Source organism: Periplaneta americana, unplaced genomic scaffold (assembly GCF_040183065.1).
Source record: "Periplaneta americana isolate PAMFEO1 unplaced genomic scaffold, P.americana_PAMFEO1_priV1 scaffold_85, whole genome shotgun sequence".
NCBI lineage: Eukaryota > Metazoa > Arthropoda > Insecta > Blattodea > Blattidae > Periplaneta > Periplaneta americana.
This window is the reverse complement of record NW_027185566.1, coordinates 924,059-948,979: the sequence shown is the minus strand read 5'-3', so window position 1 is coordinate 948,979 and position 24,921 is coordinate 924,059. Positions and strand designations below refer to the sequence as shown.

Genomic DNA, 24,921 nt, shown 5'->3' with positions numbered 1-24,921 from the left:
AGGAATTTTGATAGATTTTCTTCCTATTTTTGATAATATTGAACGGGCTTTTGAATCTTCTCAAGCACAAGAAGTCTCCATAGAGTCAATTAAAATAGGATTAGAAGGGATTATGGCATTATTTCAAGCTTTTTTGGAGAAACAAGGGATACAAAAAATAGATTCCATTGGTACTCCATTTGATCCAAAAATTCACGAAGCGTTGTTTACTCAAGAAGGAGACTATACGGAAAAAGAAGTGATTCAAGAGGTGGAAAAAGCCTACATAAGAAAAGATAAAGTGATTCGAACTGCCAAGGTGGGAGTCGGAGTCCCTAAAGAAAAATAAGAAAAATAAAGGAGATAAATTATGTCTAGAATTATTGGAATTGACTTAGGAACAACTAATTCCGTTGTTTCTGTTATGATGGGTGGAGAACCCGAAGTTTTAGCAAACCAAGAAGGGGATAGAACCACCCCTTCCATTGTAGCTTATACAGAGGGTGGTGAGGTTTTGGTAGGACAACAAGCTAAAAACCAAATGATCACTAATCCAGAAAATACAATTCGTTCTGTAAAACGATTTATGGGGAGAAAATTTTCTGAGGTTAAAGATGAGATTCGTACGGTTCCTTATGGAGTTGTGGAAGGACCGAATGGAGATGCAAGGATTAAAACCAGAGCGGGTGATTTTGCACCTCCTCAAGTTTCTGCTCATGTTTTAACAAAACTAAAAGAAGCGGCAGAAAATCTATTGGGAGAAAAAGTAGAAAAAGCGGTTATTACTGTACCAGCCTATTTTAATGATGCTCAAAGACAGGCAACTAAAGATGCTGGGCGAATTGCAGGATTAGATGTTGTTCGTATTCTTAATGAACCTACTGCAGCTGCTTTAGCTTATGGATTGGATAAAAAATCTCAAAATGTAAGAATTGCTGTTTTTGATTTTGGTGGCGGAACATTCGACGTTTCCATTCTGGAATTAGGAGATGGTGTTTTTGAGGTTAAAGCTACTAACGGAGATACTCACTTAGGTGGAGATGATGTAGATCAATTGATTATGGATTGGTTAGTTGCAGAATTTAAAAAAATGAATGGAATAGATTTGAGTACGGATGCTATGGCTTTACAAAGGCTAAAAGATGCAGCAGAAAGAGCAAAAAAAGAGCTTTCTAATGTAACTAGTGCCCAAATTAATTTACCATTTATTTCTTCTAAAGATGGAAATCCTTTGCACTTAAATGTTAATTTGAGTCGTGCTCAGTTTGAAAATTTGGCAGCAGATTTATTTAAAAGATTGGAAAATCCTTGTGTTAAAGCTCTTCAGGATGCAGGTTATTCTGCCTCTGATATCGATGAAGTTTTGCTCGTCGGAGGTTCCACTCGTATTCCTAAGGTTCAAGAAATTGCTAAGAGTATTTTTAAGAAAGAACCATCCAAAAAAATCAACCCTGATGAAGTTGTTGCTGTGGGAGCTGCTATTCAGGGAGGGGTGTTATCTGGAGATGTAAAAGATATTCTTTTGCTAGATGTAGCACCACTTTCTTTGGGAATTGAGACTTTGGGAGGTGTTTCTACAAAAATGATTGAAAGAAATACAACCATCCCAAGTAAAAAAAGTCAAATCTTTTCCACTGCCGAAAATAATCAAAGTGTTGTTTCTGTCCGTGTTTTTCAGGGAGAAAGGACAATGGCAGCGGATAATAAACTGATTGGGCAATTTGATCTTGTTGGTATCCCTCCTGCTCCAAGAGGTGTACCTCAAATTGAAGTAACTTTTGATGTGGATGCCAATGGTATTCTTCATGTATCTGCCAAGGATTTAGGAACAGGCAAAGAACAAAGTATTCGAATTCAAGCTTCTGGTGGATTGTCTGAAGACGAAATTCAGAAAATGACTAAAGATGCTGAGCTTCATGCAGAGGAAGATAAAAAACGAAAAGAACTCATTGATTTAAAAAATAGTGCAGATTCTTTGGTGTTTCAAGCAGAGCAGCTTTTAAAAGACAATGAGGCTAAGATTGATGCATCTCTTAAAACAAGTATTGAAGCTGCGGTAACTACTGCAAAAAATGCTCTTCAAACAGAGGATAAAACTGCTATTGAAACGGCTTTTAATAGTTTACAACAGGAGTTACAAAAATTATCTGAAGTGTTATACAAACAAGGCGGAGCTACAACTGGAGATACAGGTCAGTCCAACGGGGGAGCTGAGGGGGCAGAAGCTTCTCAAGAAGAAAAAGTAGTAGATGCGGATTACGAAGTTGTAGATGAAGATAAAAAATAAATTTTAAGTTTTGTTCCTGGTGGTGAGAGTCTTCTCACCACCAGCTTTTCATTTTATTTCACTTTTTCCTATAGAGGTAATGTACTCGATAGGGTTATTTTAACTTTCATTACGGAGAGCGAAATAAAATGTGTAAATTTTATCACAAATTATTCATTTTAATAAAAAAAGAGACCGAAAGGAGCTAAAGGTGGCAGGAAAAGAAGACTATTACTCTCTTTTAGGTGTAAGTAAAACAGCCAGTACAGATGAACTCAAGAAAGCATATAGAAAAATGGCGATGAAGTATCACCCAGACCATAATCCTGGTAATAAAGAAGCTGAAGAAAAATTTAAATCTCTCAATGAAGCTTATGAAGTTTTGAGTAATCCTCAAAAACGTCGCATGTATGACCAAATGGGACCAGATGCATTCAGCCAATCTGGAGCGGGTAATCCAGGAGGTGGTTACAGTGGCGGAGGTGGGGGCTTCAATTTTGATGATATTTTTGGTGCCGATGTAGATGATATTTTTAGTAGTTTTTTTGGCGGAGGAACTTCTCGTTCTAAAAAATCTCGAGGACGACCTAAAGGAGAAGATTTACTTTTAAAGATTAATATCACTTTGAAGGAAGCGTTTTTAGGAGTAACCAAAACTGTAACTATTGCTAGAGAAGAAGAGTGTGAAGTTTGTCATGGAGTTGGAACTCAAAATCAAAGTGATATTGTTACCTGCCCTAACTGTAACGGTGCTGGGGAAGTGACTGTGCGACAGGGTTTTTTTGCCATTCGCCAGACTTGTCCTCAATGTCACGGTTCTGGGCATATTGTCAAAAATCCTTGTAAGGCTTGTGCAGGAAAAGGTATTCAGTCTCAAATGAAAGAGATCAAAGTGAATATTCCTGCGGGTGTAGATACAGGTGTACGTCTTAAACTGACAGGAGAAGGGAATTCTATTCAAGGTGGAGTGAAAGGAGATCTATATGTAGAAATTTTAGTTTCCAAAGACTCTAAAATTGAAAGACAAGATGCCGATTTAACCTATCAAGTGGATGTTTCTTTTACTATTCTCACTTTAGGGGGAGAAGTAGAGGTCAAAACATTAGACGATAAACGAGTGGCTATCAAAATACCAGCAGGAACAGAAACAGGTCAGATTTTTAAAGTTAGAGGGCAAGGGATGCCAGTTCTTTCTTCTTCTAATCGTAGGGGCGATTTATACATTGTTGTCCACCCTGCTATTCCTAAAAATCTTTCTTCTAGAGCCAAAGAGTTGATTAAGGAATTGGAAAAGGAGTTAAACTAGTGTCTTATATTCGAGAAAATTTGGAGCATTTAGAAAAACAAATTCAGGAAGCAGTTCGTTCTTCTGGTAGAAAGAGAGAAGATATTACTCTGATAGCAGTATCTAAAACTTTTGGAGCGGAAGTTATACCAGAGGCAATACAAGCAGGACAGACTATTTTTGCCGAAAACCGAGTTCAAGAGGGAGAAGAGAAACGACTTGCCTTAGCAGGAAGGGATTTCCAATACCATCTTATAGGACATTTGCAGTCCAATAAAGTGAACAAGGCTATCCGTTATTTTGATATGATTCATAGTGTGGATAGTTTAGATTTGGCTAAAAAAATCCAAGATTCCTGCGAACGAGAGAATAAAGTGATGCCTATTTTAATTCAAGTAAATACTTCTTTAGAACCCCAAAAATCGGGAATTTTTTATAACTTAGATGAAATTCAAGCATTAGCAGAAAATATACAATCTTTTAAATCTTTGAAGTTACAAGGTTTTATGACCATTGGACCACTTTCTATTGATGAAAAAGCCACAAGAGAGTGTTTTTCTAAACTTAGAGAACTCAAAGAGAAAATCAATCATAGTTTGTCTTTAGATCTTCCTCATCTTTCTATGGGTATGAGTCACGATTTTTTATGGGCAATTCAAGAGGGAGCAACAATGATTCGTATTGGTAATGCTATTTTTGGAAAACGCCCTTATCAAATGCCTTAATTTCTTGAAACAAAAAAATTAAATCTTCTGTGGTTATTTGGTGAACTCGGAGCTTCTTCATTTTTATCAGGTAGTCTTTATTCCAAAATGTTTCTGGTAGGTTATAATTTGACAGATTATTGTAAATAGTTTTTTTAGTTTGCCTAAATATCTGATCGACGAAATCCAGATAGTAATTATCTTCTGATATTTTTATTTTTCTTTGTTTCATTCCAATAAATACAGAATCTTTATTTGGAATGGGGAAAAAACAAGTATTAGGTATCTTTTGTAGAAGCTGTATATCATAGAAATATTGGAATTTTTGGTTTAGAGGGCTATTGTCATCAAGTATTTTTTCGAGAGCATATTCCTTTTCTACAGTTAAGAAAATAGATGTAGGTAGTATGGGAAAATTCAAGATGTGTTCGCAAATTTTTGTACTAATTAAATAAGGAATATTTCCGCATATAATATAGTCTTCTATGGGGAATTCAAAGATTTGAGATAAAGAAAAGTTTAAAAAATCTTGATGGATGACTTGAACATTTGGAAAATTTTCTTGTAAAATAGACACAAACCCTCGATCAATTTCTATGGCAACAAGTTGAGAAGTTTTTTGCTGTAAAAAATAAGTCCAATGTCCTAAACCTGCACCAATCTCCACAATAGCAGGAGAATGGTTGGGTATAAATTGAGTAATTTTGTCTCTTATATTAGAATCCACCAAGAAATTTTGCCCACGATTTTTAGTCAAAAAAAGTTTTTTTTCCTGAAGTATCTGGAGGAGTGGTTTCTTTTTTTTCAAAAAATCGGGCATTCTATTCGGACTTGGGATGGTTAGAAAGTAAAATTTTTACAGATAGAATTTTATTTTTTTCTTGTTTGATAATCTGATAATGAACACCTTTCAGCTCAATTCTCTCCCCTGCTGAGGGGATACGATCTAAAATCATATAAAGTAATCCTCCAATAGAATCTACTTCTTCTTTATATTCTGTAAAGTCTAGACCAATTTTTTCTTCAATGACCTCTAACGAAGTTCTTCCTTCCACAATATATACATTAGATGAGACCTTATAAATTTCTTCCTCTTCACGGTCATATTCGTCTTGGATATCCCCTGCTATAACTTCTATCACATCTTCTAAACTGACCAACCCAGAAAAGCCTCCATATTCATCCAATACATTGGCGAGATGAACTTTATGTTGTTGAAAATAAGTCAATAAGCTTTCTAGGTTTTTTGTTTCTGGTATAAAATAGGGTTCTCTCAGAAGAGATTCCTCTAAAATGAGTTCATTTATATCTGCAGGGTAAATATTGGCAAGGTAGTAGAGCAAATCTTTAACATATAAAACCCCAACAATATTATCTACATTTTCTTGCCATACTGGGTAACGGCTAAAACCGTGTTTTTGAATCACTGGCAAGATGTGTCCTAGTTCCTCTCCTAATTCAAAGCTGATAACATCAATCCGAGGAGTCATAATATCCGTAGCCTCTTTGTCTACAAGTTTTTGTATATTTTCTATCATGGTGATTTGTTGAGGTGTAAGCCCTTCTCGTTTTTCTTGAGTGAAAGCTCGAAAATAATTTTTAGGTTTTTCTTTCATAAAAGAATTAACTCCGTTGTTTTTAGTTTTAATAATTGATTTTGTAAATCCATCATAGTTTGATAATCTTTTTTACTTTTTTCATGGTCGTACCCCAGTAAATGTAATAATCCGTGGCATAGGAGCATTTCTAACTCCTTACCTAAACCTTGTTGAGCTTGCTTTTTTGCTTGTGGGAGAGAAATTACAATATCTCCTAAAAATCCTGGAATTTCTGCTGGAAAAGAGAGGACGTCGGTGGTTTTTGTTTTTTTTCGATAAGTCGTATTCAGATGTTTCATGAGTGTATCCCCACAAATTAAGATACTTATTTCGTCTGAGTTTGAAAGTTTGAGTATGGACATCAGCTCTTGTATATATTGCTCTATATTTTGGATTTTTTGTCTGGTCTGGTTTTTAATCAGAACTTTTACATTCATACGGAAGAATTTCCTTGTTTTTCTTCAAATACGGAAAATGCTTTAAGAATTTTCTTAATAATAGGGTGTCTTACAGAGTCTTTTTCTTGAAAATGTGTGATACTAATATGAGGAGTTTTTTCAAGTATTTTAGAAGCAATATCTAAGCCAGAGGAGATTTTATGAGGGATATCTTTTTGTGTTAAATCCCCTGTAATGACCATTTTTGTTCCATTTCCAATGCGAGTTAAAAACATTTTCATTTGGGTGATCGATGTATTTTGTGCCTCGTCTAAAATAATAAAGGCGTGGGGTAAAGAGCGACCCCTCATATAAGCTAAAGGGAGGACTTCAATGACTTTTTTTTCTAAAAGTTTGTGTACTTCTTCTCGAGAAAGAATTTGTTCCATAGCGTCGACAAGGGGCCTTAAGTAAGGGGCAATTTTTTCTTCCAATGATCCAGGCAAAAATCCTAAATTCTCTCCTGCTTCTACAACAGGACGAGCTAAAATAATTTTACGAATTTCTCCCGAGAGAAGTTGGCTTAAGGCTACGGCTACGGCTAAGAAAGTTTTGCCAGTTCCTGCGGGACCAATTCCAAAACTAATGGTATGGTCGATAATATTTTGAATATATCTTTGTTGATTCGGAGTCTTTAAATAAATACTTTCTTTTTTTTTAATTGAAATTTCTTTGGGCAAATCTTCCAATAACTGGGATTTTTCCACTTTTTGAGTTAGATAAGTATTAAACTCTTGCAGGGGAAGGTTTCTGTTCTGCAGGGCAACGTTATACAAGTAGATAACTATATCTTTTGCGATATCTGTTGTCTTTTGGTTATGTCCAGAGATGGTAAACTGAGAGCCGCGAAAGAAAACTTTCACGGCAAGCCTTTTTTCTATGAGAGTTAAAAAAAGGTCATTTTCTCCAAACAAATCCGGTAAGGAGTGGGTGTTTTCTAAAACTAATGAAGCCTGATAATCTGCTTGCGAAATACTCAAAAGAGCTGAACCCCTACTTATCTTTTTTTAATGTTTGAATATGAAGTTCTTTTAACTGAGTCACATCAACACTAGATGGGGCTTGAGTTAAAAGACACTGCCCACGAGAGGTTTTTGGAAAAGCAATAACATCTCTTATGGAACTTAAGCCCTGAAGTAACATCACAATGCGGTCAATTCCAAAAGCTAATCCCCCATGTGGAGGAGTTCCGTATTCCAAAGCTTTTACAAAAAAGCCGAATTTATCTTCAATCTCTTGTTCAGATAATCCCAATAAAGAAAAAATTTTATGTTGTAGAGTACTATCATGGATACGGATACTTCCACCACCAAGTTCTATACCATTCAGAACAACATCGTATGCCTGAGCTCTCACCTCTCCTAAGTTTCCTTCTTCCAATTTTTGGATATCTTCATAATTTGGGGAAGTAAATGGGTGGTGGACACTCACGAAACGATCTTCTGTATCGCTCCATTCAAAAAGAGGGAAATCAACAACCCAGAGTAACTTAAGTTCGGAAGGGTCTTGAATTAAATTCAAATCGTTAGCTAGTTTATTTCTTAAATTTCCTAAGGCAGGTAAAGTAATACTTTGTTTATCTGCTACAAATAAAAATAAATCATCAGGTTCTCCTGCTAGGAGCTGAATGAGTTCGTTTTGTTGTTCTGGAGTAAAAAATTTGACAATATTACTGTCTAAGCCGTCTTGGGTAACTTTCATATAAGCTAAACCCTTAGCTCCAAAATTAGAGACATAATTGGTATAATCTTCTATGTCTTTTCTGGAAAGTTTTACTGCTCCACCCTTTAGATTGAGACCATAAACAAGGCCATTTTTTGCTATGGCATCTTTAAATACTTGAAATTCGCAAGATTGAGCCACAGATTTTATATTGACTAATTTCATATCAAATCTCAAATCAGGTCTGTCAATACCGTATTCATGCATAGCTTGGTGATATGTCATCCTTTGTAGAGGAAGGGAAATTTCTTTATTATAAGCCTGTTTAAAAAGTGTCTGTAATAGCCTTTCTACAATGTCCATGACACTCCCTTGATGAGCAAAAGAAAATTCCATATCCAATTGGGTGAATTCTGGTTGTCTGTCGGCTCTTAAGTCTTCATCTCTAAAGCAGCGGGCAATCTGAAAGTAGCCGTTAAATCCTGCTACCATAAATAGTTGCTTAAACATCTGTGGAGATTGAGGAAGAGCATAAAATTCTCCCGGATTGATTCGACTGGGAACCAAAAAATCTCTAGCTCCTTCTGGAGTTGCTTTGGTGAGAATGGGAGTTTCTAATTCTACTAATCCTTCTTCTGTCAAAAAATCTCTGAAGATTTTATTAATTTGTGCCCGTTTTACAAAATTTTCTTTCACTTGAGGTTTTCTTAAATCTAAATATCTGTAAGTCAGCCTAAGTTCTTCATTCGTTTGGTCATATTCATCGATTGAAAAAGGTAAGGGTTTAGAAGTATTTAAGACTTCCATTTCGGAAACAATCATTTCTACTTCTCCAGAGGGGAGTTCTTTATTGATAGTGTCTGAGGAGCGTAGCTTTATTGTTCCTTTTACAGAAAGAACAAATTCACTGCGGAGAGCTTCGGCTCTTTTATACAAAGGAGAATCTTGATCATCATTAAAAACGAGCTGAACGATTCCAGAGGAATCTCGTAAATCTATAAAAATAATACCGCCGTGGTCTCGGCGACGATGCACCCAGCCATTGAGTGTAACGACTTGGTTTTGGGTTTGTGAAGATATCTGTGACGCTAGATGCGTACGATATAAGCTAGCATTCATCATAGAAAATACTCCTTTCGGGCTCTTAGTTTTGTATCTAAAAATACTATTATTATAGTACAGAAGCAAAAATATCTTTATTGTTCAATATTTGGGCACTGGATTTCAAATCTACATCCATTTTTTTCTCGCAATAAGGAGAATATTTAGTTGGAAGAGTTTCTTGTGTAAAAAATTCTTCTAGGGCTTGTGGACTATTAAGACAATTGTTCGGCATGAGCAAACCGTTGTCTCTGTGAATAATAGCCGAAACAACACCACTAGGTTTTACAAAGCTCGTTTTTGGATATTTCTTCAGTGCTTCTTTCATATAATCTATCCACATAGGTTCTGCTAAAGTGGCTCCAAAGGCATTATAACCCAAAGATGTTCTTTGGTCAAATCCTATCCATACGGTGGTAGCCACTTTAGAAGTAAATCCACTGAACCAAGAATCGGACATATTAGAGGCAGTTCCTGTTTTTCCTGCAATATTGTCGGTGGGAAAATTCATTCTACTAGCAGTTCCAGAAGCAGTTCCTCTTCTGAATACATCTTGCATCATAGTTGTTAAAATATAGTTGTATCTTGGGTCTACCATTTGTTGAGGGATACTGTTGAGAATATCGTCTTCGGGAGATTCTAAAACTTGGTTATAACGATTTTTCACCATAATCAAACCATGCGGCTTAACATTCTGCCCTCCATTGGCAATAATAGCATAGCCTTTATTGAGTTCTAAGGGACTAAGTTCACTTGTTCCTAAAGCTAAAGAGGAATCGAAACGAAAGCGTTTTTTTTCTAAACCCAAGAAATTAGAGATAAAATCGATGGCTTGGTTAATGCCTAGTGCCTGAATTAAGCGCACAGAAATAATATTGATACTTTTTCTTAAGGCGTTGCGGAGAGTGACCTCCGCCTGATAATTTCTTGCTGAATTCCCGGGAGCCCAAACACTCCCATCAGGAAGTTCAAAAGCAATCGGTCTATCATCAAATGTGGATGCGGCAGTGAATCGACCACTGTTAAGGGCCGAAAGATATAAAAGAGGCTTAAATGTGGAGCCAGGCTGCCTGCGAGTTTGGTAAACCCTATTAATTTGATTGGATGCATTGAATCCAGAACCGCCAACCATAGCTAAAATTCTTCCAGTGTTAGATTCTGTAGAAATTAACGCACCTTCTAATTCATTCATTTTAATTTTCATTTCGGAATTATCTTGAATAACATTATCCATCATTCTTTTCATCCCGTTCATACCAAAAGCAGAAAAAACTAAGCTTAAGGAATGTATATCCGTTTTATTCAATTTGGTTTGTACTTCTTGTTGTAAATGCCCCAAATAAAACTGAAGTTTAGGAATACCCAAAGCCACTCCTAAAAATTCTGTAATAATAGGATGACTTGGATTGGAGGCTCGAATATGGGTTCTAATTCTTCTGTAGTACCCTTGAGCTTTATTTTGATAATCTTTTCTAGCTGCATTTAAATGGTCTTCTACAGCTTTTTGTGCCGCTTGTTGAAGGTCAATGTCGATTGTGGTGTAGATTTTATAACCTTGAGTATAAAGCCCCTCACCATACTTGGTGTATAAAAAACGGCGAATGTATTCGGAAAAATATGGGGCTAAATCTAAAGATTTTTGACGAGCGTTAAAATAACTTCCATCCAAAAGTTTGCCTTGCATAGAATCCCACATAGACTCTACTTGTCGCTCGGCATCTTCGGCAGAAAGCTTACCTTCTTTAATGAGTTCACGCATAATAACAGCTTGTCTATTTTTTACATTAATAGGACGGGTTAAAGGATTGTAAAATGTGGGATTGGGAGGAATAGAGATAAGAAGTGCTGCTTGTGCATAATTAATTTTTTTAAGCGGTATACCAAAGTAAAATCGACTGGCTGAAGCAATACTATAAACACCATTCCCATAATATACTTTATTGAGGTATTTCTCTAAAATTTCTTCTTTGGTATATTTTTTTTCAATCTGGAAAGCGTACAACAATTCTTTAATCTTTCTTTTGATATTTCTCTCTCTATTGGTAAATAAAAGCTTTGCTAATTGTTGTGTTAAAGTACTTCCACCTTGCATAACTCTTCCAGAAAGAACATTGACAACCATAGCTCGAGCAATACCCCAAAAATTTACTCCCTTGTGAATAAAAAATGCACGGTCTTCTGCACTCAGGAGTGTATCGATCACGGTTTTTGGGATTTGTTCATAGGAGACAATCTCTCTCTGATGAGTGGCAAAAACCTTGAAGGGCTTCTCATTAATATCGTAAACTACACTAGGAATTTCATAAAGTCCATAGTTGTCTAATCCTTCAATATCGGAGAGATCATGCAGTTTATAGGCGAGTATTCCTAACAGGACGCCTATCTGTAAAATGAGAGCGACCATGATAATAGAAAATGTTGCAAAGAGGTATTTTTTTTTATGTATAGACAGAATATTGAGAACAAAATTTTTGAGATATAAGAAAAATAGACCAAAAAATTGGTTTGTATCTTTTATTGATTGGCGTAAAAAAGATTTCATATTTATTTTTTTCCTTCCAAGCTATAAATTTACTGACTTTTTTATCGAAAGAAAAGGTTTCTGTGAGCTACAAAGCAGAAATAATATGAAGAACTTCTTCTACAATATCTTTTTCTTTGGCGTGTGCGGGTAATTTGAGAAAAAGTTTTCCTTGCTTATAAATTTCTGTGGCACCATGTATTCCTATCACCCCAATATCGGCGTGCTCCGCTTCTCCAAAACCGTTAACAACACACCCCATAATAGCTACGGAGATAGTTTTATTTATGTTAGTAGGAGTTTTTTCTCTGAGTAGATGAATTATTTTTTCCACGTCGATATTTTTCCTACCACAGGTGGGACAACCAATAATATGTAAGCCTTTACTTAAATGCAGAGACATCAAGAGTTCTTTGGCTATTTTAGGTTCTATAGTGGGGTCCCCAGAAACAGAAATGCGAATAGTATCTCCAATTCCTTCCATTAAAAGTGTTCCTAGTCCAGCAGAAGAACGAATTGCACTGGAGAAAGCGTCACCTGCTTCAGTAACTCCCAAATGGAGGGGATAATCACTTTTTTGAGAAAATAAGCGATAGGCTTCCACTGTAGTTAAAATATCAGAAGATTTTAAAGAAACTTTAATGTGATGATAATCTAATTCTTCTAAAATACGAATATGATCAAAGGCACTTTCTACCATAGTTTCAGGGGTTGTTTCAGAGTATTTTTTTCTATCTAAAGACCCCCCATTAACACCGATACGAATAACGGGGTTATATTCTTTTGCTACTTCTACAATTTCTTTTACTTTTGTTTTATCAGCAAGGTTGCCAGGATTAATACGCAAACCTTGTATTCTCGCTTTAAGAGCAGTTATAGCAAGATCGGCTCTATAATGAATGTCCGCCACTAAAGGAATGGGACTTTGTTTTACGAGAGTAGATAAAGCTTCAGCATCTCTTTCGTTCAACACAGCTAGACGTACTATCTCGGTTCCTACTTGTGCCAATTTTTGAATTTGGGTTAAAGTAGCCTGTATATCGTGAGTTGCGGTAGTTGTCATAGACTGAATGGAGATAGGATATTGTGCCCCAATACCAACATCACCCAAAAACACAGTTTTTGTGGGTTTTCTTTTTATTACCATTTCTATTTCCTTATTTATTCAATAATAATACTTTGGTTTTGTTGCACCATATTGAATACGATGTCATCGAGTGGTTTAAATGTAATTTTACTAATATTTTCACCCAACTCTACTACTTGAGCAGAAGCAACTTCCCAGCTATGATCAACTGATTTTACAGAGAAAAATTTGTTAGGAAGATCTGGATTGTTCAAAATTTTCAAATTTTGTCCTAGTTTTATTCCTTGTTGTGCTCCTATATTGATGATGGCGGTATTTCCATCAATTTTAAGAATTCTAGCAACTTTAGGAATATCTTTTTCTATACTATCCGCTAATTGTTTAAATGCATGAATCATACGGTTATTTCCATACTCTGTAATTTTATACTCTAGGTATGTAGAACCTGTGGGAATGTAAATAACTTCTGCTGAAACTTCTATCCGATTGCTATAAGGAGTGAGTGTAAAACGCACATCAAATTGAGCTTCTTGAGAAGGAGTATTTTCCCCAATAAAGGCGTTGAGAGTATGGTTGTTCAGTAAGCTTTCCAAGAAAATTTCTTTGGCAGTACTGGCAAAAAAACGATAAGAATTATGATCCACAACTGCATCCTGAATTCTAAGTATGGGTTCTAGTGGGATGAAAGGTTGCGGTTCTAGTTTCTCTTTACTTTCTAAACTATTAAAGACAAATTTTTGATTGAGCATTAATTGATCACGAAGTCTAATATCTTGTGGGTTCAAAAATAATCCGCCTTGTAAAAGCTTGATATATTCATATAAAAATGCTTTTTTTCTGTAAATATCAGCAATTTTTAAACGCGTTTGGACGTTGAGTGGCTCTAATCTTAACGCTCTTTTTAGAAAAAATAGGGTTTCCTGTTCTCTATTGTTTTTTTGCAGATTATCGGCCTGTATCTTGTAAAATTCGGCCAACCTTACTCTTTCTGGGCTGGAAATGGGGAGCTTATTAACGGCGACTTCTTCTGCCTTAATTCTTAGAAATTCGTTACTGTAATCAAACTGTAATCCTTGCTCTAATACTTCTACTGTCTTGGAAAAATCCCCTAAGGATTCATAACAAAGTGCTAAATTGTAATATAAAACAGGATTAGAAGAATCGTTTAAAATCAATTGACTAATTTTATGACTAGCATCGGCAAAATTGTTTTCTTTGATGTAAAGATCGGCGAGTGCTTGGAGGACTTGTCTATCTTTTTGATTATAGGAATAAGCCGTATTCAAATAAACTAGGGCTTCGGAACTCTGATTGAGTTTACTATAAATTTTCCCAATCTCTAATAGAACATTGTAGTTTTTACTGTCTAGTTTTTCGGCTTTTTTTAACTCCTCTAAAGCCTTTTCATTTTGCCCCCACTTTTGGTAAATATTGGATTTATTGATATAAATTTCTGTGTTGTCTACAGTACTACCCAGACTCTGATAATACTCCATAGCCTTATCATAGTCATTCATTCTCATATAAAACTCACCATAAACTACGGCTATTTGAGAATTTCTAGGAGCAATTTTGTAGGCTTTTTTTAGATAATATTCTGTAGCGAGTACTTCTTCTCTCGTTTGTGCTAATTCTAGTTTTGTTTGAGCCAGTTTTATTAGCAGGTCTGGGTTATTGGGATCTCTTTTTTCAACGGTAATGTAAGTTTCCCAAGCAGCACTAAAATTACCCATAGCAAAATAGGCATCCCCCAACAAAATCTGAGCATCCGTATAGTAGGGATTAATTTTTAGAGCCTTTTGTAAGGAACCAGATGCTTCAAAAAACTTGAAGTTAGAAAATTGCTCCTGAGCTTGTTCAAAAAAATCTTTGGCAGAAGCTGCATATAAGAACTGACTGCTAAAAAATAGGGTAAAAACTACAAAAAAAATATTATATTTATTATAAAACAATATACGAAACATAGTTTCCCTTCTCAAGACTAGTTACATATAAATATAGTATAAAAAGAGAGTTTTATATAAAAATGAAAGAAAAAATTGCAATTGGCAAAATTTTAAAACCTCATGGTGTTAAAGGAGAATTTATTTTTCTTTCTTACTCTGGTATTTTTAAAATATCCACATATTCTCAACTATACCTTTACAGTAAGCAAGAATATCTTCCTGTTAAGCCTACCAAGGTAGGGAGTTATAAAAAGAATAAAAACTGGTTTTTGGTACAGTTAGAAAAGATTGATAGGAATTTTTTGGATTTTGCTCGGGGGGCTGAAATTTTTATTGATGAACTCCCCTATGCTTCTTTAAAAGAAGGTGAATTTTTCTACCGTGATTTAGAAGGTTGCGAAGTTTTCTATCAAAAAGATTATCTGGGTCGAGTTATAGCTGTTCATAATTTTTCTGGACCTGATCTTGTGGAAGTAGAATATTTTGAAAAAGAGAAGAACAGGACGCGTTGTTTATTTTTACCTTTGAAAGATCCTTTTTTGAAAGATTTGGATCTCAATAATAAAAAGATCGTCTTTGAGGAAATAGATGGTTTCCTATAAAATTCTTACTCTTTTCCCTTCTTTTATACAAAGTTATCTTAGTTTTTCTCCTCATTACAAGAGAGGTGTAGAGCAAAATATTTTAGAAGTACAAACAATCCAAATCCGAGATTATGCGAAAGACAAACATCAAAAAGTGGATGATACTCTCTATGGTGGAGGTCCAGGTCTTTTGTTAAAGCCAGATGTTTTGATAGAGGCGATTGAAAAAAATGCCGATCGGGAAACTACCATTATTATGTTAGATCCCAAAGGGGAACTTTATCATCAGGATTTAGCTTTAGATTTGGCTAAACACAAAAAAATAGCTATGGTTTGTGGACGGTATGAAGGTTTCGATGCAAGAATTCAGAAAATTATCCAACCTAAAGTTATCAGTATGGGAGATTATATCCTCACTAATGGAGAAATTCCTGCTATGGCTCTTTTGGATTCGCTGATTCGTTTACAAAAAGGCACTTGTGATGATGATCAGAGTGTTGTGGAGGAGAGTTTTTCTAATGGACTTTTAGAGCATGACCAATATACTCGTCCATTTGAATTTAGAGGAGAAAAAGTTCCAAAAGTATTACTGAGTGGGCATCATCAACAAATCCAGGAGTGGAAAATAAAAAATTCTTTAAAAAATTCAATAAAAAGTAGACCTGAGCTATTAAAAAAGGTAAATTTAAACACTATTAATAATAAAATATTAAAAGAAGTCATAGAGGAGTTATGGAATGAATATCGGTGAGATTTTGGCAAATGTTCAAAAAGAACACTTGAAAACAGAAGAAAATTTTAAAGTTGGATCTGTAGTGAATGTTCACTTTAAGATTGTTGAAGGGAAAAGAGAGCGTATTCAACAGTTTCAAGGGACAGTTATTGATATGCATGGTTCAGGAACACAAAGAATGATTAAAGTGAGAAAACTTGTGGGTCAGATTGGTGTAGAAAGAACTTTTCCTTTGCATAGTCCATCTATTGCAAAAATTGAATTTGTCAAACAAGGTAAAGCCAGAAGGGCAAAACTTTTTTATTTGAGAGATCGTATTGGTAAACAAGCTCAGTTAGAAAATGTCAAAACAGTAAGAGCACAGGTCTAGTTACTAGTTGTCCACCTTATTCTCAAGGTTGGGTTAAATTATGAAATATTTATTTGTGGATGTGAAGACTACGGGGTTAGATCCGAGTCTTCATGCTTTGGTAGAGTTGGTTGCCATTGTAGAAATAGGCGGAATTCGAGAGGCAGAGTATAGTTTTAGGGCAAGACCTTTGAGTGTGCATCAAAGTGATCGTTCTGCTCTAAGTTTAAACGGTTGGACTCTTGATGAGGTGTTAGAGTTTCCTGATGGTAAGAGAGAATTAGAGCATTTTAAAGATTTTTTGCAAGACTTTTTGGTGAAAGACAATGCGGAAGATCGCTTTATATTAGTAGGTTATAATGCTCCATTTGTTGCTTCTTTTTTGGAAGCTTTTTTTATAGATCACCAATCTTCAGATTTTTTTGGGTATTTTAAGTCTCAACCAATGGATCTTCTTTTTATGGTTCAACAGTATTTTAGTGGTAAAACTCAATCTCCACCCAACTACAAAAAATCGACTGTTATTTCATTTTTCAATCCAAAACGTATCAATTTAGGAACTGATAAAGCTTTGGAAAGCCTCTATCAAATTTTTCAACAGATTGCTCCTGCGTTAAAACAAAGATCGACTATTTATATGGATTTAGACGATTTGAATGATTCCCAAAAACAAGCAGTACAGTATAATGATGGCGCTTTACTCGTTTTGGCTGGTGCAGGTTCTGGAAAGACCAGAGTGATTACTTATAAAATTGCATACCTGATTTCCTCTTTGGGTTACTCTGCCCAAGATATTTTAGCGGTTACTTTTACTAATAAGGCGGCTAAAGAAATGAAAGAGAGGATTACGGGTCTTATCGGAAAAAATTTATCCAAAAGTCTTACTATTTCTACTTTTCATTCTTTAGGTCTGCAAATTTTAAAACAGGAATATAAATATTTGGGTTACACTGCAGAATTTTCTGTTTTCTCAGATTCAGAACGGGAGGCTTTGTTGAAGGAAAGTCTTTTGGAACTTCGTTATTCCGAAGAAGAATATTCTCTAAAATATCTTGGTGTTTTTATTAGTTCCAAAAAAAATCAGCTTCAAAAACCCGAAGAAATAGCAGAAAAACATACGCCACTCCAAGAGATCTATCAGCTTTACCAAAATAAACTTAAACAAAACAATGCTTTTGATTTTGATGATTTGATTTTTCAGCCGCTCTGTTTATTTTTTGAAAACCCAGATAGAAAAAAAGTATGGAGTTCTGTATACCAATATATTTTGGTGGATGAATATCAAGATACCAATCACTCTCAGTATCAATTTATGAAAATACTGAGTTTAGGTACTGGGAATATTTGTGCCGTTGGAGATGATGATCAATCTATTTATGCTTTTAGAGGAGCAGATATTGCTAATATTCTCTCGTTTGAAAAGGATTTTGTAGGAGCTCAAAGGATTTTACTCAATTATAACTACCGAAATGCTCCAGTGATTCTCAATTCTGCAATGTCTCTGATTGCTCACAATCCTAGTAGACATGCTAAAAAAGTTTTGAGCGGAAGACATGCTAAAGAGGGAGAAAGGGTTTTTGTTTATGAAGCATATGACCCAGAAGATGAGGCACAATGGATTGCTACAGAAATTTTTACCAATCGAATTGACAGAGGAGTTCCGTATAATCATCAAGCCATATTGTGCCGTACTAATGCACAAATGCGAACGATAGAAAAGGCATTAAGACAGGAAAATATTCAGTACCACATCATCGGAGGGTTTTCTTTTTTTGATAGAGCAGAAGTTAAAATAGTTTTTGCTTATCTCAGATTGCTTTATAATCCATACGATAATCAAGCTTTTTATAGAGTTATTAACTTTCCTAAACGGGGAGTGGGTGAAAAAACTATAGATACACTGACACAATATGCTCAAGAGCAACAGTTAAGTTTGTTAAAAGCCTGTACATTTGCATCTCAAATTTCGGGTCTATCTGTTTCTACTATCCATAAATTGGAAGTATTTTCCAATACATACTGGGATATGGTTAAACAACTGGAAAATACCCCACTCAGCCAAGTGGTACAAAATTTATATCAGAGTTTTGGGTTACAAGAAGAAATTCAAAGAGTTTACAAAGATGAAGCCACATATAGACTCCATTCTTTAGTAGATATTCAAACAGATATTTTTAGAAAAGAGCGAAAGTATCATTTTCAGCAGAAAGAAGGACTATATCCTCTTTCTCTTTATTTACAGGAGACAGTTTTGTCTCAACTCAAAGAGGATGAGGTGAAAGAAGAAGAACAAAAAGTTTTGTTGATTACCATCCATTCTGCCAAAGGGTTGGAATTTCAGGCGGTGTTTATTCCAGGATTTCAAGAAGGAATTTTTCCACATGAGAGATCCACACAAGACGGAGAAATAGGTATACAAGAAGAAAGGAGACTGGCTTATGTAGCATTGACCCGTGCTAAAGATTTTTTATTTCTGAGCTATTCTCAGTACAGAAAAATTCAAAGGGAAGAAAGAGAGCAAAAGTCTTCTCGTTTTTTAGAAGAAATTTCTAGTGAATATTTGGAGTATGTACAAACAGGAAGTCCCGCAGAAGTGGATGAAACAAAATATCTAGAAGAAATGAGAAATATTTTAAGAGAAATGGAAGATTAATTCCACAAATTATTTGTTAGGGTATACCTTTATATATAAATTTAAGTTAAATTAAGTCCTGTGGAGGAAGCCATGTTACAAATTATTGTTGGATTATTGGGGATTTATATTGGGTTGGCAATTTCTTTTGAGCAAATGGTTAAATATTTTTTTCGTTATTCTGATCACGATTTGACAAAAGAAGGAGAAGGAACTCTGTCCTCTGTGATTAATTGGCTTAATAAATCTAAAACAGTTATGGGAATTATTGGTTTTGTTATAGGTATTATTATTTTTATTGCTCCTACACCTACATTACAAGTAGTAAATGCACCTGTAGCACATACACAGGCTGTTACACAAAGGTTTTTGGGAGACTTGATACCGGCAATTTGTTTGATTGTTGCTAGTTTGGCTATGAATAATCATGTTTTAGGATTTTTTAACTTTAAAGATCAATCCTTTTCAAGAAAATTGATTGACTTTATCAATAAATATAGTTTTTGGATAGGGTTGGCAACTATCTTTTTTGGTTTTTTGCATTTGATTTTAGGAAGTAGTATTATATTTTAGTACAAGGTGGATTCGGTGAGGGGAATATTATCTCTTTTTTTCTTACTCATGATGTTTGGGGTTTCAAGTAGTTTTGTATTTTCGCAAGAGGATATTAGGCTAGAGTATGCTTCTGCCAAACAGATAAACGATTCACAGGAAGAGTTCAAAAAAGGCTATTATTACTACAACAATATGGCGTATGAAGCCGCTATTTCTTTTTTCAGAACGGCGATTTCTATTTATCCGAAAAATGATCTTGCTCAGTACTGGTTAGGTCGTTCTTATTTGATGGCTGGTTATACGGATCTTGCTATTGTAACTTGGGAAGCCTTGTTAAAAGACAGTAAGAACAAACAAGGTCTTTTTTTACAACAGGAGTTGGAAAACCTCTATGTGGAAGGATTTAAATCTTCTCTTGAAGTAGACAAGAGTGGTACTCAATTTGCATTCCTAAGAATGATTAACACTATGTCTAATCCGTCTTGCGTTGCTATTGACAACAACAACAATTTGTATATTTCAGATTTTTATAAAGGGCGGATTAATATATATGACGCCAACTTAAGAAAAATTCACTTGATCAAGGAAAACTTATTACAGCCCACCAATATTGCATTCCATGAAAATTTACTTTTTATTTCTGCTTTTGGCTCTAACAGTGTTCGTGTGTACGATATGGAAAATTCGTATAAATTTTTGTATGAATTTGGAGGTTTTGGATTTGAAGCAGGGAAGCTAGCAGGACCTGTAGGTTTAGCTTTTGCTGATGACAGGCTCTATGTTGTGGATCAAGGCAATAATCGAGTTCAGATTTTTCAGATATCCCCTAAACCTTATTTTATTGGAGAGTTTGGTAAGCGAGGGCATGGACAAGGAGAGTTTAATATACCAACGGGTATAGCCGTTTATAATCATCAAGTATGGGTTTTGGATAGGATGAACAGTCGTATCCAAATTTTTGATTTAGAAGGAAACTATATCAGGCAAATTACATCATCTGATATACAATCTCCTATACAGGCTTTTGTGTTTCAATCTCAATTTTATGTAGTAGATCAAGATAGTGGGTTATTCAGATTAAACGCAGACAATAACACTTTTTCTTTGTTACAAACTCCTACACAGGGGCTTCAGCGTTTAAGTTCCGCTTTTATAGATAGAAACGGTATCTTATTTTTATCAGAAGTGAGTAATCCAACGGTTATTGCTTATACTCAAGATACCAATAAAATTTCTTCTCTTAATGTGAGAACGCAGTTCGTTACCACTTCAGGATATCCTAAGGTAGTAATGAAACTTCGTATCCGCGATACTCATGGTGAAGATATCAAGGGACTCAATAGTTCAAATGTTACGGTAACTCAAGATGGATACAAAATGGGTGAGGTTCAACTTTCTCCTCTTGTGCCTACCAATAAAAGAACGTCATTGACTATTTTGGTTCGTGCCACTCCAGATACTTTTTCAGAGAGAGAAAAGATATTGCAATATCTTTTTAAGATTATTGATTCTAAAAAACCTGACGATAAAATTCGTATTATGACATATAACAAAGAACAAAAAGTGATTATTGATTTTTCTCAAAGTAAACTCGCACTCAAGAACGCTATTTCCAAATATGAGTGGTACACAGATAAACTTTTAGTTTCAGATGATGTTTTAGACCAAGCTCTTTATGAGGCATTAGATTCTAATGAATTTAATGACAGTTATAATGCCATTCTTACTATTGATAACAATAGTGAGACGACATTTAAAAAATATTCGGAGGAGGTGCTTGCCAATCACTCAGAACGTATTGGTGTCCCTATTTATGTAGTTAACTTAAACTTAGATGTGAAAGATTTGAAGGAAAAGTCTCTCCGATTTTTAGCAAGAAAGTCGGGTGGAGAATATTTTTCTTTCACGAAGTCTAATAATATTTTTGATGTGTTAAGTATTATAAAAAGGAAAAGTCCATTGTTCTACACGTTAAGTTACACCAATCCACCAGTCAACAGTGTTTTAAGTGGATATTGGGCTAATGTAGTTTTACATGTAGAGTATAGATCTTTACATGGGGTTGATCAACTTGGGTATTTGGTGAATTTGTAGCATATGGAAATAAATGATGAATACATTAAGGATTTAATATCCTCTTACAAGGTAACTGGGGAAGGTTTTCCTGCAATTTTAGAGCACTTGAGTCTCTTTATTTACTTTTTTCCTAAATTGGTGACCAATTTTTGTAGAGAAGATGTTTTTGGCGAATATTACGATTATTTTTTAGAAAGATTGCCAAAAATTTTGTACTCCTACACTCCTATACAAGGAACTTTATTTAAAACTTGGTTTTATATTGTACAGAAAAGGCACTACTTAAATTTTTTGAAAACTCATCAAAGACCAACCATAGAAAATACTTGTGAATATATGGAGTCTTTTAGTTTGGATACTATGGGAACGACTCCTCTTAACCCTGAGACTATCTCGGAGTTATTGCCGCACCTTTCTAAGGAGGATTTACTCTTTTTAAAGTTATTTACACCGGAGAATCTAGATCGTGAAGATTTTCTGGTGCTTATGGAAATGTTGGGTTGCGATCTAGAAACTCTTATGCTACGCTTAAGATTGTTGTTTGACTATATAGGTACTTATGATGGTAAAAAATTGATCAAACTTGTTCCTGTCAATAAAGTTGCAGATTTCTTAGGCTGGAATCGTCTGAAGGTTTCCAAAAAACTCAATAAAATTAGACAAAAGATGCAAAAGACCTACATTTGGGAGGAATAATAATGCCTTGTTTGAATGATGAAAAACTAATACAATTTTTTGATAAAGCAATTAAAGATCCTCGAGAAAGGAAAAAAATAGAAGATCATATTATGAAATGTGATCGATGTTTTGGGCAGTATTATTTTCTTTTTCAAGCTCAAGTTAGAGAAAGAGAATTTCTCCAACCTACAATGGACAAAATTGTTATTCCGGAAGATTTGGATTTTATTGTGCGGTTAGATTTGCACAAACCTATAGAATTGGCTGAAATTGCTTTGTTAAAAGAAGATGTCTCTGTGGAAAAAATGGATATTGTTATGCGTTCTGGTGAACAGTCTTATCCTGGATTTAAAGTCCAGAAAAAAGAATATCCAGATTTCTTTTTATTTCAAGAATCCAAACCTAACTGGATTCTTTATTTAGAGGATGAGGTGGATCTTTTAACTATTCTCATAGAAGATAAAATTCATTATAGGGCAGCTTATAAAAGTTTGGATTTGTTAATGCTTCCTGCTGCAAAACGTTATACTTTAATTAAAGAAGATGTTTCCCCATTCTCTTTTAGTCTCTGCTAGAAAATGGATTTAAACAAAATAATTGCTCAAGGATAATATTATGAATATCATAGAAGGTCATCTTCAAGGACAAAATAAAAAGGTTGCTATTGTTGCTTCTCGTTTCAATTCTTTTATTGTGGATCCGCTGGTACAGGGAGCGTTAGATGCATTGGTGCGAAGTGGTGTAAATACCAAAGATGTAGATTTGTACAAGATTCCAGGTGCATTTGAATTTCCAGGTTTTTTAAATCAACTGATACAAAAAAAACAGAATCAATACGATGGAATTATCTGTTTAGGAGCGATAATTCGTGGGGAGACACCTCACTTTGATTTTGTTGCTAATGAGGCCACTAAGGGTATTGCACAAATATCTTTGCATAGTGGATTACCTGTTATGTTTGGTATTTTAACTACCGAAACACTGGAACAAGCAATCCATAGAGCGGGTGTAAAATCTGGAAATAAAGGCTATGAGTGTGCCTTGAGTCTTTTGGAAATGATGGATTTATACGAAAAACTTGCCTAGCTTTTTATGTTTGAAGTAGAAAAGAAAGCTCATCTTACAAATCCTGAAGGAACTTTACAAACAATCAGAAATTTACCCAATGTAAAATACGAAGGAACTTTTTATAAAAGTGATCTTTATTTTACTCAAAAATACATTTCGAATTTTCAGGATATCCAAAATCAAAATAAGATTTTTCGTGTACGATATATAGGTCAAAAAATATATTGGACGCTGAAATATAAAAGCTTTGTGGATTGTACAGAAGTTAATAAGGAGTATGAGGTTCTTATCAGCCCAGAATATCAACAAAAAGTTGTGGAATTTTTAGAAGAATTGGAAGTAGATTCATCTGCCATTTGTTTGGAAGAAATATGGGAGTTAAAAACGACGAAACAATGGATCGATTTTTGGACGAGTCTGGGTTTTTTCTTTTTTTTGGCTAAAGAGAAAAAAACAGAATTATTTACATTATTATATCAGACTAAAAAATTGTCTTTGGAATGGAATGAAATTACAGGGTTAGGATTTTTTATAGAAATAGAGGGGTTGACCTCGAAAGAAAATGAAGTAGCAAGTTATATTGAGGCTATTAATTCGGTGATGCAATGGCTTTATATTCCCCCAAATATGGAAGAACCAAAGCTATATTTAGAGCTTCTTTATCAAAAACAACATCTTGAGCCTTTACCATGAAGCAAAGTTTTCCAGAAAATTGGAAAACAGAACCTTTTTTCAAAGAACAAATATTTACTTACCTTGGTAATAAAAGAAAATTATTACCATTGGTTTATCAAGCACTTTTAGAAAGTGGGGTTGAACCCCAAGAAACTTTATTTATTGATCTATTTACAGGTAGTGGAGTAGTGAGCCGTCTTGCAAAAAAAATGAATTTTCATACGATTTATAGTAACGATTGGGAGGATTACTCTGCTGTTACTCAACAACTTTATTTAATAGAAGATCCTCAAAGTATTTTGACTTTATTTAAAGAACAAGGTGGATTAGAAAATGTTTTGAATCAATTAAACAACATTTCTGTGGAAAATTATAAAAACTTTTATATGAGCCGCTATTATGCCCCACAAGATTTAGTTTACTTTGATACAAAAAAAGAACGACTATTTTTTACACCGTCTAATGCTCAAAAAATAGATGCTATCAGGGAAACAATAGAACAGTGGTATCCAAAAGACAAAAAACTCACAAAGCAACAAATGCGAGAAAAAAACATTCTTTTGGCTCTTTTAATCTATAAAGCTTCTGTACATAACAATACTAGTGGTGTTTTTAAGGCATATTATAAAGATTTTGGTGGGTATGGACATCATAGTTTAAAGAGAATTTTAAGCCCTTTGAAACTAGAAATGCCTATACTCATTACGGGAACTAAACATGTCAAAATATTTATGAAAGATGCGTTAAAACTGGTACGAAATCTTCCGACTACGACATCGTTATCTACTTTGGCGTATTTAGATCCGCCTTACAATGTCCATCAATATGGGAGTAATTATCATATCTTAAATACTATTGTTCGGTGGGATAAGATTAATATGGACGCGACCTATACTCCAGAAGGTTTACTCAAGGATAAAGCAGGGATCCGCAAAGACTGGATAGATCATAAATCTACTTTTTGTTCTACGTTTTCTGCTATAGA

At 34.7% G+C, this 24,921-nt stretch overlaps 1 protein-coding gene across 1 annotated transcript; it reads left to right on the top strand.

Moving 5' to 3' along the window:
- The first annotated feature begins 403 nt into the window (after window positions 1-403).
- Window positions 404-2,266, top strand: LOC138694254 (chaperone protein DnaK-like). Its single transcript, XM_069817786.1, has one exon. The coding sequence runs from the start codon at window positions 404-406 to the stop codon at window positions 2,264-2,266; it is 1,863 nt and encodes a 620-aa protein (XP_069673887.1).
- The last annotated feature ends 22,655 nt before the right edge of the window (window positions 2,267-24,921 follow it).